Source organism: Lotus japonicus, chromosome 2, assembly GCF_012489685.1.
Source record: "Lotus japonicus ecotype B-129 chromosome 2, LjGifu_v1.2".
NCBI lineage: Eukaryota > Viridiplantae > Streptophyta > Magnoliopsida > Fabales > Fabaceae > Lotus > Lotus japonicus.
Genome location: NC_080042.1, coordinates 52521277 through 52536897, shown reverse-complemented (window position 1 = coordinate 52536897; position 15621 = coordinate 52521277). Strand labels below are relative to the sequence as shown.

Genomic DNA, 15621 nt, shown 5'->3' with positions numbered 1-15621 from the left:
ACTAGCGTAAACGCATAACATAACCCACAGAAAAACAAATCTAGACATACGGACCAAAAGAAGGAAATAAATAATAATATTCAAACTTCCAAGTCAAAGGTAAATAATGCTTTTTTGGCAACAAAAAAAAGGTAAATAATGCTGCACTTTTTTACTAGAACAACCTAATTAACGGAAGAAAATAAAAAGCTTGTTTCCCTCTGCTGTAAGTGAGCTCTGGTAACATCATTGATTGATTCGAATCTGATAAATCTGAAAATTCGGGTATAAATCTCCCACACAAAATTCGACCAGAAAAAGAAAAAACATCCCACACATGGAAAACAAATGCAGTTTGGAATAACTCACCTTTAACAATCCAACCTTAATTACTTATAAAAACCAGCAGCAAAATCCCAATAATGCAAAGCAGAATCCAATTTGTCAGTTAACATAATCAGAGATGGCAGAAAAGAACCGAACATATCTATTTACACACAAATGATACAAGAATCCAGTGAATCATTTAGTTTTTACGAAACCACAAAACAAGAGTAATGAAATGAAAGTGGGTTTTATTAGTTGATCACTGCCTAAGAACCATTAGCTGGAGGCGCGGAAGACTTTTTACCCTCAATGTCCATCTCTTTCACACTATCACTCAGCGAAGATGATTCACATTTCTTCTCCCCCTTACTAGGTTCAGCATCACCATCCTCATCACTTTCGTCCTCAAGAGAAGCCTTTTGTCGATGCTCTTTGACTTTAAGAAATTCATCATAGTGGGCCTTTCTGTGCTCTTTGAAAGCTAAGTTCCTATCTGATTCAGAATCTAACAGTATACCAACCCAGGAATATACAAGTTAGGTAAGTAGAAGAATAAGTAATTTATCAATACAATAAACAAATAAATTCAATAAATTAATCTAGACTCTATCATGATATCCCTGTAAACAGGCATGTCATGAAATGGCAAGAAAAAAAGTTTCTTGCTCCACAAAATGAAAGAACCTCCCTTCATGAGAGCAAGAAAAGACAATATTCCAAAAACTTGTTTCCCCTATCTAATTGAAAATAGATCCCAGTTCATTATCAGAGTTAACTGAAATTCAAAACAGTGTAATGATTGGATATTATAGGAGCAGCCTCCAAGTCTGACATTTTTCCCAGTCCCACACAAAAATAAGCACTTATCAACCTTACAGATCGAACAGTGTGAATGATACTATGATAGGCATAAGATAAAAAACTGAAATAGTGAAATACTTGTTACTATACAAAAATTTCTGTCTTCCATAGAAGAATACAGTTAACCCATCTTATATAACTATGATGTTCACGTACATAAAATTATTGGTTCAGAAATATTAGGAAATCTCACAGCAGCAACAAGCAACTCCCATTCTTGTTTCCGATACTAAAAGACTTCAAACTTAAAAACGTGCGCAAGGTGAGCCATATTTATTCATACTTATTTCGGAACTCTTGATTCTATAAGTATCTATGCAGGAATCCCACATTACATGTTGCTGACAGATCAGAAGTATATACTATAGCCTGACTTTCCCACACTATAATTCATTCATGTTAAAATCAATTTATCCCAAGGTAATATTTATAATTATTCAAAGATTTCAATTATTTGGATCAGAAATAAGTCATTAAAACTGAAATTCTCTTGAAGAAGCACAAACATGCATTAAGAGTAACCATCGTGATAAAAACACTAAACGACAATGATCTTTGTCACACACACCAGATGAAGATCAAATAATTAGTATTATACCATCATCATCTTGTTCCATTGCATCTGGCTCATCCTCGGATGATGTCCAACCACCAGATTGTCCAGTGTCTTTTTTACTACTGGATGCTACGTCATTCAGAGCAGTCCATATTGCTTCAGCATGCCTTGTCTGATTTTCATCATCAATACATGCATCAAAACTTCCTCGCACAGGGGATCCAGAATCTAAAAAAATAGGTTATGTCAGAATAAGAGTCGCTTCACATACAATGTTCTCTAAACCTAGCAAAAAAGTAGGCCTAAGAATAAAACTTCAAATACACATCTCCAATGCAATTCTACCAACAGAGTTAGGCTAATATGTTGTTTTTACATTTAGGAACAAAACCATGTCAAGACCTATATATTTTAGAATTTAGTCATGAAAGGAAAGTTTTGTGTAAACAGTTATAGCCATATATGTATATTTAATTAATGGAAACATGAATTTAAGTTATCTTCTTTACATACTGTCGTCATCAATCATTGGATGATATGGAGTCTTAGGCTCAGTAATTTTCTGCCTCACAGGTTTGTTTGCCTCAATTTCTCCAATGTTATCCTCATCCCACTTTACACGTCCCCTACAATGTGATAGCAAATCCAAGATTCATAATATTAAGAATGGGTAGTGTGGTCAGCTTAAAAGTAGGACATTATACAAACAAAAAGATCATGAGACTGCTTATAAAATATTTATTCTGCCAGTAGATAAAGAGTGGAAGTTCCCTTAACCATTTTCATCTTTCAATCAATATTTATTCTGTTAGAAAGGCAATGAATGTTCATTAAAATTTTAAATCTGATCCGGAAGGTTTCTAAGACATGAACAAAAAATTTGAATACCCCTTCCTTTTTTTTATTTGACTTCAGTTTGATACAAAAATGTGTATCAATCATCTCCTTTACTTCTGCCTTTGTATAGGCTTCCTGTTGAGCAAGTGAACAAACTTCAAGCCTATCGCGGAATTTTCTTTGGGCTGAAAGGGAGTCAATCATTTGGTTAATCAGAGCTTTGTTGTAGGCAGAAAACAGGTAAAAGGCTATACAGATCAATGTTGTCAATGGCAGAATAAGGCGGAGAATGAACAACCCGCCATATTTGACAAATAATGATGGAAGATGGCGGAATATAGCGAAATATGGTGGATTATGGCAGGACATTGGCCTTGGCGGAAAGCCAGAAACCCGCCATGAGATTCCTCCATGATGGTGCCATGTCGGATATTTGACAACACTGATACAGATATGGATAACACAGTTGAGCTTACTGATTCATCTACTGGATTAACTTTGGGGAAGACAATCATAAGTATTTTTATGGTAGCACTTATGATCATTTCAGAAGCTTATGGTAGTGAGAGGCCCTATGTTCCATTGCATGTCATTCCCTTCAGAGGCTCTCAATTTCACATCATTCATTTGGTATTAGTTTCTATTACAGAAATATAGCTTCTCAAACGCTAGCCTCCAGCCAATAGCTTAAGCCTTTAGTACAAATTTCTATGATCAAATGGTTAACACTTTGACTAAAGAGGGTGTTTCCATTAATTCACTCTTTATAATGAAGTTGAATTTCAGAACAATGTAAAATGGGCAACTCTTTAAATTGCATTTATTTCCTTCATTATTTGAGTCTACCTACTCTTCTAGTAAATTCAGACTATAAATGCCTTACATTCTTCTGTAAACCTTTCTGCTAACCATTGTCCAGTCTCTACCAAGAACCAACTGTCCTACTATGAATCCAATCTGATAGAATCAAGTGCTCTCGACTAATGAAGTTGAATTTCAGAACAATGTAAAATGGGCAACTCTTTAAATTGCATTTATTTCCTTCATTATTTGAGTCTACCTACTCTTCTAGTAAATTCAGACTATAAATGCCTTACATTCTTCTGTAAACCTTTCTGCTAACCATTGTCCAGTCTCTACCAAGAACCAACTGTCCTACTATGAATCCAATCTGATAGAATCAAGTGCTCTCGTCATATTGATGCTTAAAAAGTTAAACTCAAGATGAAATGAAACATAACAGATCTTTTCCTCCACCGTTAAATTATTCCTTTACAAAAAGAATGAGGAAGGAGTTGCATCTACCATGACCATATTATTCAATAACAGATCTTTTCCTCCACCGTTAAATTATCCTTTACAAAAAGAATGAGGAAGGAGTTGCATCTACCATGACCATATTATTCAATGATGTGGTTAAGGTCCACCTAAAGCCATTTTGGTCTTAATAACAAAAATATAGCAAACATCAAAATGGTATGATCATTAATCATCCTGATTCCTGAGTGTAAGAAACTTTTCTCAGAAAAACACTTTTTCTCCTACAATATTTGAAAATTATTTGCACAAACCCCAATGGGAATCACAATACAACTGATAACCATACTACATACTTTTGATATCCAAAGTGGCTTCTTACCAACTCTAAAACCTGAATAGCATTGGAGAAATCCAGAGCAATTCTGAATCTCCCTAACAGCTATCATTCAAAGCTTCACAATCAGCCAAAGATGATTTCAATCCCCACCCTTTCGTTTTCTATTATTTGTGCTAAAACTGAAGACCAGGAAAGATTTTTGAACTATTATCAAACCTCGGTCTATCACTCTTAGTTAGCCTATATAACTAAGAACCCAAAGAGTTGTATACCCCTCAGAAATCACGGAAGCCTCAAGATGTATCTCCCTAGTATAACCAAACCCAAGGAAACGGACAACTTCCCACAAAACCCGCTACAGCCTAATATAACAAACCCTTCTTGCATTCTGATTTGTTGCCTTAAATATATCTAGGCTTCTTTATGTTTCAAGCAAAAAAAAAAACTAGAAAGCACCAAAATAGGAGAACTTTCAGTCTCTTACTATGTATAGCGTAATATCAATATTTTTTTAAGTATATATTATCTTTTTCCAGGAATCCATATTCACCATAAAGCATGAATTTTTTAAATTGTAGGGAGGGAGGTACAATTATCCTTTAAAATTTTCATGGTTGCATCTTAGATAAACACTATCCTGGACGAATAAGTTCCTCAGTTTATATCATTAGAATACACAATCACAATATTTTATATGCCTGACCATTCAACATAAACTCCCAAAGATAATATAACAAAACTCATAAAAGTAAGATTTTTTCGTGCATTACTTCATTTTGGAAGATGGATGAGCTCTTCAAACACCTCAATTGTGCAAGGCGATCCTCAAGTGGCTTGATCAACTGAAAAAAACATAAGAGGCATATGCAGTAAGTCCTAAAGCTTCAAGGACACAAATATATAAAGAGAAAATCAAAGGATAAACAGATAAGAGTATAAAAACTAAGCAGATATACCATTGTAAACAAGCTAGAGACATGATAAATTGAGAGATAAAATGTGAACTAAGAATTTGATGAAGAAGCAAAGGAAAAACATACCCCATTAAAGAATCTAAACAAAAAAGCTTAACTTCTAAACTAATATTCATAATTAGAGTGAAACATTTGATTTACATACAAAGCTGATCGATTGCAACATAAATAAGAAGTAAGAAAAAGATTGCATGGTTTGGTATCAAAGTGAAACTGTACTCTAAGCAATATAGTTGTGAGACATCTGTTTAAAGCCCCTACTGCAAACAAGTAATACTGCATCCTCATTCCAACTTCCAATGATTTTATGGTCTAACTCGACACCCATAATAAGTAAAGGAACATGCTCCTTTGGTCATTCGAACACTCGTTATAAGCATAAAATTCTACGTAATCCAAATGAACCCAAAACTCCAGAATGGACACATAATTATTCTGCAACTATGATTATTAAATTGCAGATCCAAAACGATTTCTAACATATGCTTTCAATTCAAGTAGGTGAAAGACAATTGAAAACCTTTCATATCACCAAGCTTGGGGTTATACAATACACAAGTCCATTGAAACCAAGCTTACATAATATCACCAAATCCAGCAGGGAAAAACAAATACCACTATAAATCAACATAAAGCAACTTCATTATGCAGCAGAAACCCACGTGAGACGAAGAACAAAGAAGCTAAAACCATTCAAGTACATTGAACAACACCAACTAACGACAAATCCAAAAACATTGACTCTAATGAACATGAAAAATCACAAATTGAAAATCGTGACACTTAATAGTCGAAACAGTTCATAATTTGCAACCAATTGGATCCTCAATTCGGAAAAAAACCAAAACCTAAAACGCTCGTTTGGGAACTTTGAATGAGAACAATCAAGTTGAGAGCATTGAAGTCTATCTACCCTAGCCACCAACCGATAAACAAAAACTGAATTCTATTTTCTCGGGAAACAAACACTGCGAGAGAAAGTTGGGGAGCATGTAATGAGAAAGTGAGGGTCGGAGATTTTACCTCCAAAACAGAAGCGATTGCAGTGCGAAGCTGCAAGCAGTTGCTAAAGGGAATATGAAAAGTGAAGACTCTTCTCTTCTCCCTTCAACATTTCCTATTTCTAATAGTGCCCCTTTTGTTTTCCCAAATTACAAAAGCACATTGGTTTTTCTCAAACAATTTTAAAGTAAATAACAATGGTTTTGTTTCAGATTAAAAATTAATAATTTTAGTTGTCTTTGAAAGTATTTTTTTTTTTTGAAAGTAGTTGTCTTAAAAAAGTGGTTATATCTTTTCGATGTAAAAGAAAAAGTGATTATACTTTAGAGACCTTAATTAAGATAATTTGATTCGTGTTTGGTTAAAAAAAAGGTAATTATATTTTCATCGGTTCTTATCAAATTAACGGAGGGGAGGGTACCACCTGAATCATAAGAATCAATTTTTTTCTTTAAAAAAAATGTTGTTGAAATTCGCTTTAGAATAAAACATTTATAGTTTCAAAATTACATCACTAAAACGGTGCATATTGAAGTGAACATGGATGCTTCTTGGATGGAGGGCAATGTTGTGGGAGTGAGCATGGTGGCTCTAGATAGTGATAGACAAGTTTCTGTTGTTGCGTCTTCTTTCCCAGTGCATGCGGTGTCTCCCATGGCAGAAGGGATGGGGCTTCGTTGTGCATTATTCTTGGCGGTAGAGTTGGGTTTCCGACCGATTTGTATGAAAATTGATTATCTTCTTTGTTTCAAAGTTGGAAAACGTAGGATCCAGGGGACTCTTATTTGGCCACGATGGTCAAGGATTATCGTCGTTTATCATTTGGTTTTGATTTCATTTCTTTGACGTTTGTACATAGGAGTGGTAATCATGTAGTGAATTTCATGGCTAAGAACGCCTCTATCTACCCAAATTCAGTAGGGTAGAGGATGTTTCGCCAGATGCTACTTCACTTATTAACTCTAATGTTAAAGCTTCTCTACCTTCCGTTTAATGCAATTTTAGCTCTTTTTCAAACAAACAAAAATATAATCTCCTTTCTAAAGACACTTCCTTCTTCTTAAAAAAAAAGAAACTTCTTTTCCTTTTTTCAAAGAGAAAAACACTCATTTCCTTTAAAAGATTGACTCTTTTATAAAGGGTAAATGAGTCTTTTTATTTAAAGGGGCTAAATGAGTCCACAGGCTAAAGTTCCTGTTTGCACGTTTCAACAGGGAATTTGGTTTGGCACCCCACCTATTGGGTTTCGCACCCCACTTTATTAAAAACGGGAATTTAAATTCCGATTTTAATACGAAAAAAACGGAAATTAAAAAACCGTTATGTATTTTAGCATATGTGGCACATTTTCAACCGTTCATTGCATATAAAAAACAAATCGGAATTTTAAATTCCGTTTTGAAAACGGAAATTAAATTTCCGTATTGAATACATGGGGTGCCAAACCCAATAGGTGGGGTGCCAAACCCAAATCCCGTTTCAACACCGATTGTCATATGTGAACTTGGCTTCCGTTTTTCTTCCACCGATTCACATTTTCAGGATTTGACGGAAAGCCTCAAGTGATTCTGGCTAGTTTCTGGAGGAATTGATTTGGATCTGCAACTCAGTTGAATTCATCACATCCTCAACCAGCTCAAAGAGGTATCTGCACTGTTCAATTCTTCCTTCTTAACAAAACTTCATCAATAACTTTAGGAATCTATGCCTTTGACCATTCTTGATCTTTGTATTGCTTTGTTTTGTACCTTCTGTTTTCCACTGCTGAACACCATCACCAATTGAGGAGAAAATGCATACCCTAAATTTTTGTGCATTTTATTGGAAATACAAATTTTAGGGGATTGTAAATTTTTTATTTTTGTATTTTATTAGCTACTACAACCATTTGATCTTTTTTTTTTTCCTTTTCTAATTTTTTTCTTTCAGTATTGTAATGTAAACAGAATTTATGATATATTTGTCAATTTTACAGCTCAGGAGTGAGTGTAGGAAAAAGAAAATTGGGGAAGTTGAAGTGAAGGATGGAGGGTGAGAGAGATGGAAAAGAGGAAAGAGACAGACTCAGTGACTTGCCTGACTTAGTTTTGCTTCATGTTTTGAAATTTATGAGCACAAAACAAGCTGTTCAGACTTGTGTATTGTCCACAAGATGGAAGGATCTCTGGAAAGGTGTCACTACTCTTGCATTGAATTCCTCCGACTTCGCCACCGCGCCCCGTTTCAGCGAGTTTCTGTCTTGCGTTCTGTCTCACCGGAACGACTCAGTTTCCCTGCATAATCTTGATTTGAGGCGCAAAGGTTGCGTTGAGCCGGAACTCCTCAACAGGGTCATGAGCTATGCTGTGTCACATGATGTCCAGAGCTTGACAATAGAATTTAATTTGTATTTAAAACTTGGTTTTAAGCTGCACCCTTGCATCTTTTCGTGTCGGACATTGACATATCTTAAGCTTTCCATTTGGGCTATCCCTTCGATGACAGAACTTCCAAATTCACTGCAGTTGCCAGCATTACATAGCTTGCATCTTGAGTATGTTACTTTTACTGCTGATGACAGTGGCTGCGCTGATCCCTTTTCAACTTGTCCCATGTTGAACACTTTGGTTCTTGACCAATGTAACCTACATCGTGATGCTAAATTCCTCTGCATATCTAATTCTAATCTTTCAAGTTTGACCATAGCTAGTACCATTCAAGAAGTGGACTACAAAATCGTGCTTTCTACTCCAAACCTTAGTTCTCTCTCCATCACGCGTTATCCTATTCACCAAGTGTCCGCGTGCGATCTTTCTTATCTCGAACAAGTAAATATTGACGTTGAAGCCCATTTTCATACTAATTCTGAGAGGACACATTTAGCCCTGATTAGTTGGCTGGAAGTGCTTGCTAGCTATGTGAAGATAATGGTACTCTCTTCAAGTACCCTTAAGGTACTAAATGTAAGTTTCTTTCGTATGTTTTCTCCTTCTTATTTTTTATATTGCTAATAAGTTGTAATAGATTCCTTATGTCAAATTTCATTCCAATGCTTAATCTTAATATTCAGATTATCCTCCAAAATATTTCTAATTCACTCTCATTGTGTAGGTTCTCTCTTCTTCTGGTTCAACGATGAGCCAACTTCCTTGCTTTGTTAGATTGAAGTCATTGAAATTGAAAATGAAATCTTCTTCCTATATATCTGATGAGGAAGTAAGCAGGATAGTGGAGTGCTTGGTTCGAAACTCTCCACTGGTCGAAGTTGATATTATAGATTGCTGAGTGATATGCAGGCTAAACTCTTCAGGTAGAGAACTAGAGATTTTAAACTTTTTTAGTTTTTGCTTCATTTTTTTGTTTCCCTTCCTCCCGTATGCTCTAAATTTTAGGATGCTATATTATGAGCACCTTGTTATGCCTCTTAAAGATTTTATTATACATCACCTGTGGGGAACATGAAGCAGCGTACACATGGTTTACCCTTTTAATGTCTCAAATATCTTTACTGTTTGGCTTATGACTAGCAAACAGCAAGTTTCTATATTGTTTCAACTAGTGCTAGTTTATGTGTGGATGAGGGAAATGTTGCTCTTGACGTTAGAATTGGCTAATTAGAGGTAAAAAATTAACAATAGAGGAACTATTTAAATGTGGAAAAAGATGGTAAGTAAGATCTTCTACTTACAATTGAGTTGAGGGTTCATCAAGAAAAAAAGTATTTATTTGGGTGCTTTTTAAATTGCAAAAATATTCTTTAGTGGCAATCAATTTGAACTGTCTTTGAAATTTTTTATTTCTGTTATAATCATCATAATTTAGGTCACACTCGAATAACAAATATGCTGAAGAAGAATGACCACTTAACCGGCTAAAGAATCTAAAGTGTCTTTGCTTGCTGGTGTTGTATGCTGAATCATCATTTGTCAAGTTCCACGTCATGAAAGTGGATCAATTGTTTTTACTGTGATTTAGGCTAAGAATGATACTTCGTCATTAATATGCTCAATTACACAAGTAACACAACTAAATTTTAGACAAATTTACAATCCCCCAGTACTAGTACTCCTCTAAACGATGACACATGTTCCATGTATGGTTAGTTTTCCTTTTTTTCAAATATTAAATGGAGAGAAACTTTCAATTGAATGTAGTTTATGAAGAGGGAGTACTGATTATTCAGTCCTCCATGCAGGATTGAAAAGTTGTTCCTAAATATTTTATGGTTAGCTTCACAGCAGATCTAGATATGATCTTTTTGGGAAGCATTTAGTTAAGATATAGATTTAAGATGAGATAATAAAATCCTTATAGTTTCATGGATTTTTAACTTGTAATTTGTTTTTAGAAGTTTGTAATGAAGGAAAATCACATGTACTAGGATAGGCTTAGGATTCAATTATGACCAATTGGTAATGGATGAATTTTAATTTAGACTTTTAAAGGTTATTGTTTCTTTGTTTTTCACTTTACAAAAATGTCACTTTGATTCCTATTAACAAGATTTTCTGAAAGAAATGGTGAAAACAACAAAAGTTTGTTTTTAGGATTACCTTTTACAGAATTCATCCAGAAGTAATATGACAAATTTGATGTGTTTTCATATTTGAGGGTGCTGAATGGATTGGTGTTCAAAAACTAACTTTGTTGTTTCTAACCGCGGAAGATGATTATCCTAGTTTCTCATACTTTCTGGTTATTTTGAATTCTGAATTTGACCAACAGTTCTCTGCAGTTTGGCTGTGATTTTGATACCATGTTATAACTGATAACTTACTTTTGGACAGGTCATCAGAGTTCTGAGATGAGATTATCTCTCTCCAGCAGATAAAACCAAACCTAGGCCCAAACACAACAGGTCCATTGACTCTAATTTTAAACCCTAATACTACTTTCTGTTACATTAAAAGTTAGACTCAGATCATGCTGTGGTGAATGTCATTAAACTGATACTGAGAACAAAGAATAAGGGGGATGTCATTGAGCCCCACACTATAATTTGCTGAAAAAGCATTGATCACATATTCACATGTTACTACAGGTAGATAATATTTCCTAGCCAGAATGTATTGCCATAAGACATGGCAGATTTGGAGAAGTAAAAAGGGTTTCATTTGCATGTATTATTTAAATATTGATTAAACCAATATTAATCAAGCCTTTTTTTACCTCCTAAAGTAGCTATTCCTTTTTAAATTTTATAGATTGGCTAATAACAAAAATAAAATCAACAGGAATTTGCACACCGTAGTTTTTAAGGATATAATCCTTGAGCGTGACTTGGATCAACATTGTCAAAATTAACTTAAAGTAGATCAACATTGTCAAAATTAACTTAAAGTAGAATTAATTTTGGTAGAATTGATTATGGTAGAAGTGATTTGAAAGTGAATTGATTCATTTGGATACATTTATGGAAGTGATTGATATTTAGGATAATGTTATTTGGATAGTTTTATAGTAAAATTGTGCATGTGTAATTAACAAAATATGTTATAATGTGGATGTATCATAAGTAATATATACACACAACATTAACAAATAAAAAATCAATAGATTTGCATTTATATATTTTTTTAACTTTATAGACTTGAATCTGCGAGTTGTTGTGGAAGATCATATACTACAAAGTAGAAAAATAAAAAGTACAAATTATAACTTGGTCTTAGTAGGGTTTCGAATATGATCCATCTTCGTGGAGATATGCTTAAACTGTGGATATTTTAATCTTATGATGATAATTATTTCATTCATGTCAAGGATTATTTCATCTTCATAAAGACTAAAATCAACATCCATCTCAACATTCCTTCTAGTAAAGTTGTGTACAGACATTGTCGCACAAACAATTTGAGCTTGTGTTTCAAATTTGTACTAATGCTGTTGAGCTAGAATCGCAAACACTTCTTTAATATACTACGAGTTCTTCATATTGTGAAACTTTATAAGCTTGAGTGACAGAAATTGAATACTTTGTGATTTAAATTTTTTTATGAACTCCTACATTCACATCTTCATGGACCAAGGGAACCTTTTGATTTGGGTTGCAAGCTTCCACCAATTAATATTTACCTAAAAAAGGCAATATATAGAGATGGATTTTAATAAAAGAGTCACACAAGGGAACTAACACGGAGCAGCATGGGGAAGTTCGTGTTAGCATCTATAAGAGCACGGTACAAAAATACAAGTATCATGAGAGCAGTACCTTCCCATTTAGTAAGGGTATTCGCTGATTGGATTAGTTCAATTTTGAAGGAAAAATCATTTGATCTAAACTCATTAATTTTATTATTTCATCATCCAATGAATTTGTCCTTAGATTCAAATCCGAATTGATTTGATCCAATCTATAGCCGTTTGGAATAGATTGAATTTTTTGGTTTTAGTTAACTTTTTAATTTATCGTTTAAGATTGTAGTATATAAATCTTAAAAATATAAAGTCAATAATGAATACTATATTTATCCACTTTTCATAGATATATATATGCATTTCTTTTGAACGTGTATATATCTATATATATTTATTTATTAAAATAATTACATGGAAATCTCATAATAATACCTCAGGAGAGCTGAGGGGAAGTTTCAGGATCATAAAACTTCAATTTGTTCGATTTGATTGATTTTCAAGTTTTATGGTTCGTTTTTTCAGTTTTTGTTGGATTAAATTAATTATGAGCACATGCCTCAATCCATATTACATTCGGGAAAAATGGTCAATATCATTGGATTGCATGATTATCTTGATATATGTTGGATCTTGTGTGCTAACGCATGTGGAAACTTAAGGCAAGCCATAATTATATTATGGCAACTCATAAGTATATTATGGCAACTCATAACTTTAGGCCACAGTACCCTCTTTTGTATTTTTCCCTTTCTCATCACCCAAATGGATAGGATAGGATCTGGCAACTAACAAAAAGAACCCACAAAACAGCACCTCCCTCACAAAACCACGTTCTGCTTAATTCTGGTTTCTCCACCTGTTTTTGCTTCTTATCCAGGAAACCATGACGGCACCTCCTCAAACCGTTTCCTAATCCTCCACAAAACCAGACACACCCACCAGTCCACCACTCCCACTTCATTTCCCTTTTTTCACAACACTCAACACAATCACTACCCATAAATATCAAACACAAAAACCAACCACACCATTAAAATTAAAACAAAAACAACGTTTTCCAATGATGATTTCGCAGACCAAACAGTACACCCACCTGACACTGTTCTTCTTCCTCGTGGCACTTTTCCACGCCACACACGCTCGACCAGATCCTCAACCACCTGTGGTGGCTCCACCACGCGCTTCGAACGAACATGCCAATAACTCAACGCTTATCATGCTTTTCGTGTTCTTCGTCTTCTCCGTCTTCATAACTGCCTTCTACTCCTTCTACGTTCGCCACTGTTCCGAACGGTACGTCTTTGAGCTCAGAAACAAAGGCGTTGAGCCGGAAGTGCTCGCCACGTGCCCAATCGTGTCCTACTCCGCCGCCAAAGCTGGAAACCGCCGCCCTGTGGCGGCGGAGTGTGCGGTGTGCCTGGGCGAGTTCGAGGGTCCCGACGCGCTTCGCGTCCTGCCCAAGTGCGGGCACGTGTTCCACCCCGGCTGCATCGACATGTGGCTGGCTTCGCACGTGACCTGCCCTGTTTGCCGCGCGAGGATGGCGGGGACGGCGCCGGCGCGTGGCGATGTGACGGTGGAAATCGGTGGCGGAAACGGTGGTGCGTTGCAGGTGTTTGATGAAAGTTCTGTGAGAGAAGGGGAAGGTGAGAACCGTGGTGGGGGGTGCGGGAATTTTGATGGGTGTGTTGAGGAGGGTAATGGGTCGTCAAAGGTGGGTGCTTTTGTGAGATCACACTCAACGGGTCACTCTTTGGTTGATGAAGCGGAGAAGAGTGTGGAAGTGGAAAACCAGGTTGTGGAGGACAGAGGTGGGAGCTTGATGAAGCGTTCGGCGAGCTACGACGTCGTTTTTGGTCGCAGAGAAGGGTGGTGGTGGGGTAGGGGTGGAGAAGTGGGTGAAGGTAGTACATATATAAGACTTGCAAGTTGCAAGTTGGGATTTTAAATAATAATATTACACTCAAGAGTCGTAGGCAACAACTACGATTCAAAAAAAAACAACTACGATTCACCTTCAAGCGGGAGAAAAATTCATGCACCACTTTGGTCATTACAATTTTGAATTGCACTAGTGTAAAAAAAACCAAAAAGTGCTGACTATTCGAAGAAAAGTTACATTTTCTAATACTTTTGAATATATTTTAATAATTTCGTTCTAAAAGGAGTTTATGAATATGCACCGTGTAAAATAGACAACCAATCACATCATGCATAAAATAAATAATAACTCTCATTTTTAATTTTAATTAAAAAAATATTTTTTTTTTGAAAAAGAAATGAATATTATTAATATTAAAAGTCTGAGTCAAAAGAAACTTCAGACAAGAACAGAACACAATACAATATGAACCTGAAACATAAGGTGGAATTAAATTTTTTTTAAACATAAGGGGGAATTTAAGTTACTTCTTCATTAACCTGTTGATAATTTTATACTTATCGTATGTAACACTGGATATAAATTTTACAAACAAAAAATATTAATGTTAATACATTTCAAAGGACGTGTAATCACTGAAATAAATTTAAAATATTTTCTTAATATATTTATTGAAATATATGCTATGACTTACTATTTCTTTTCTAGAACTTAAAGTAAATTAAACATTATTTTAAAATGTTAAAACATACTCAATAACAATGTTCTACCGCCCTTATGTCACTTAAGGGTCAGGCAGAAGAGCAACCTTTAGGCATGCGGGTCTATCGACTCTAATATACCACAAGGTGGTATAGAATGCAAAATATGATCAAATGGCTTACTTTCATTCATATGCTACGTGTATATTATATACATGAGTAAAGGAATCTTTAGTATTAAATTACAATGAATATAATTGATGACCAATTTGAATATTGAATCACCAAGTCAAATATCAGTAGCAGCGGATAGGAGCAATCTGTGGAGATGACTCTTCAGTTGCTATTTGACCAAAGGAGAGAATAATGCAAATGTTTAAACACCATTATTGCCTTGTTGTTATTCACTTTTACTATTGCAATTATGTTGCTGTATTACGCCCCCGCAAGAGCATGTCACCATCAGTGACTTGCATCTTGGACCTGAAGTAGTTGAACTTGGATGCTGAAAGCGCCTTGGTAAGGATATCAGCCGTCTGATCACGAGTTGATATGTGAGACACTTGAAGGCGTTGTTGTTGCACCAGTTCTCTAACAAAGTGATAGTCAAGGGCTAGGTGCTTCATTCGGGAGTGGAAGACAGGATTGGCGCATAAGTAAGTAGTGTCAATGTTGTCACATAAGATGCGTGGAGTTTGGGTCACTGGAACACCTATTTCATGCAACAAGTTGGACAGCCACTTGACTTCAGAAGCAGTATGTGCTACAAACCTGTATTCAGCCTCAGTGGA

The 15621-nt window shown here is 35.3% G+C and overlaps 3 protein-coding genes across 4 annotated transcripts; 2 read left to right on the top strand and 1 right to left on the bottom strand.

The window, feature by feature from the left end:
• Positions 1 to 349: 349 nt before the first annotated feature.
• LOC130738297 (protein phosphatase inhibitor 2-like) lies at positions 350 to 6283 on the bottom strand. The gene is made up of 5 exons (XM_057590272.1): positions 6155 to 6283; positions 4928 to 4999; positions 2237 to 2349; positions 1766 to 1951; positions 350 to 811 (listed from the first exon to the last, which is right to left on the bottom strand). Exons 2-5 carry the CDS (start codon positions 4930 to 4932, stop codon positions 573 to 575), a joined length of 543 nt encoding a protein of 180 aa, XP_057446255.1. The 5' UTR covers positions 4933 to 4999; positions 6155 to 6283; the 3' UTR covers positions 350 to 572.
• Positions 6284 to 7337: 1054 nt separating this feature from the next.
• On the top strand, positions 7338 to 11122 carry LOC130738296 (F-box/FBD/LRR-repeat protein At1g78750-like). 2 transcript variants are annotated; one of them, XM_057590271.1, is made up of 4 exons: positions 7338 to 7777; positions 8109 to 9066; positions 9224 to 9422; positions 10900 to 11122. In XM_057590271.1, the coding sequence occupies exons 2-3, from the start codon at positions 8158 to 8160 to the stop codon at positions 9395 to 9397; spliced, it is 1083 nt and encodes a 360-aa protein (XP_057446254.1). In that variant the 5' UTR covers positions 7338 to 7777; positions 8109 to 8157; the 3' UTR covers positions 9398 to 9422; positions 10900 to 11122. The 2 variants fall into 2 exon arrangements, with proteins under 2 accessions (XP_057446254.1, XP_057446253.1); XM_057590270.1 differs by having other exon boundaries at positions 8109 to 9075.
• Positions 11123 to 12901: 1779 nt separating this feature from the next.
• LOC130738295 (E3 ubiquitin-protein ligase ATL6-like) lies at positions 12902 to 14375 on the top strand. Its single transcript, XM_057590269.1, has one exon. The coding sequence runs from the start codon at positions 13308 to 13310 to the stop codon at positions 14193 to 14195; it is 888 nt and encodes a 295-aa protein (XP_057446252.1). The 5' UTR covers positions 12902 to 13307; the 3' UTR covers positions 14196 to 14375.
• The last annotated feature ends 1246 nt before the right edge of the window (positions 14376 to 15621 follow it).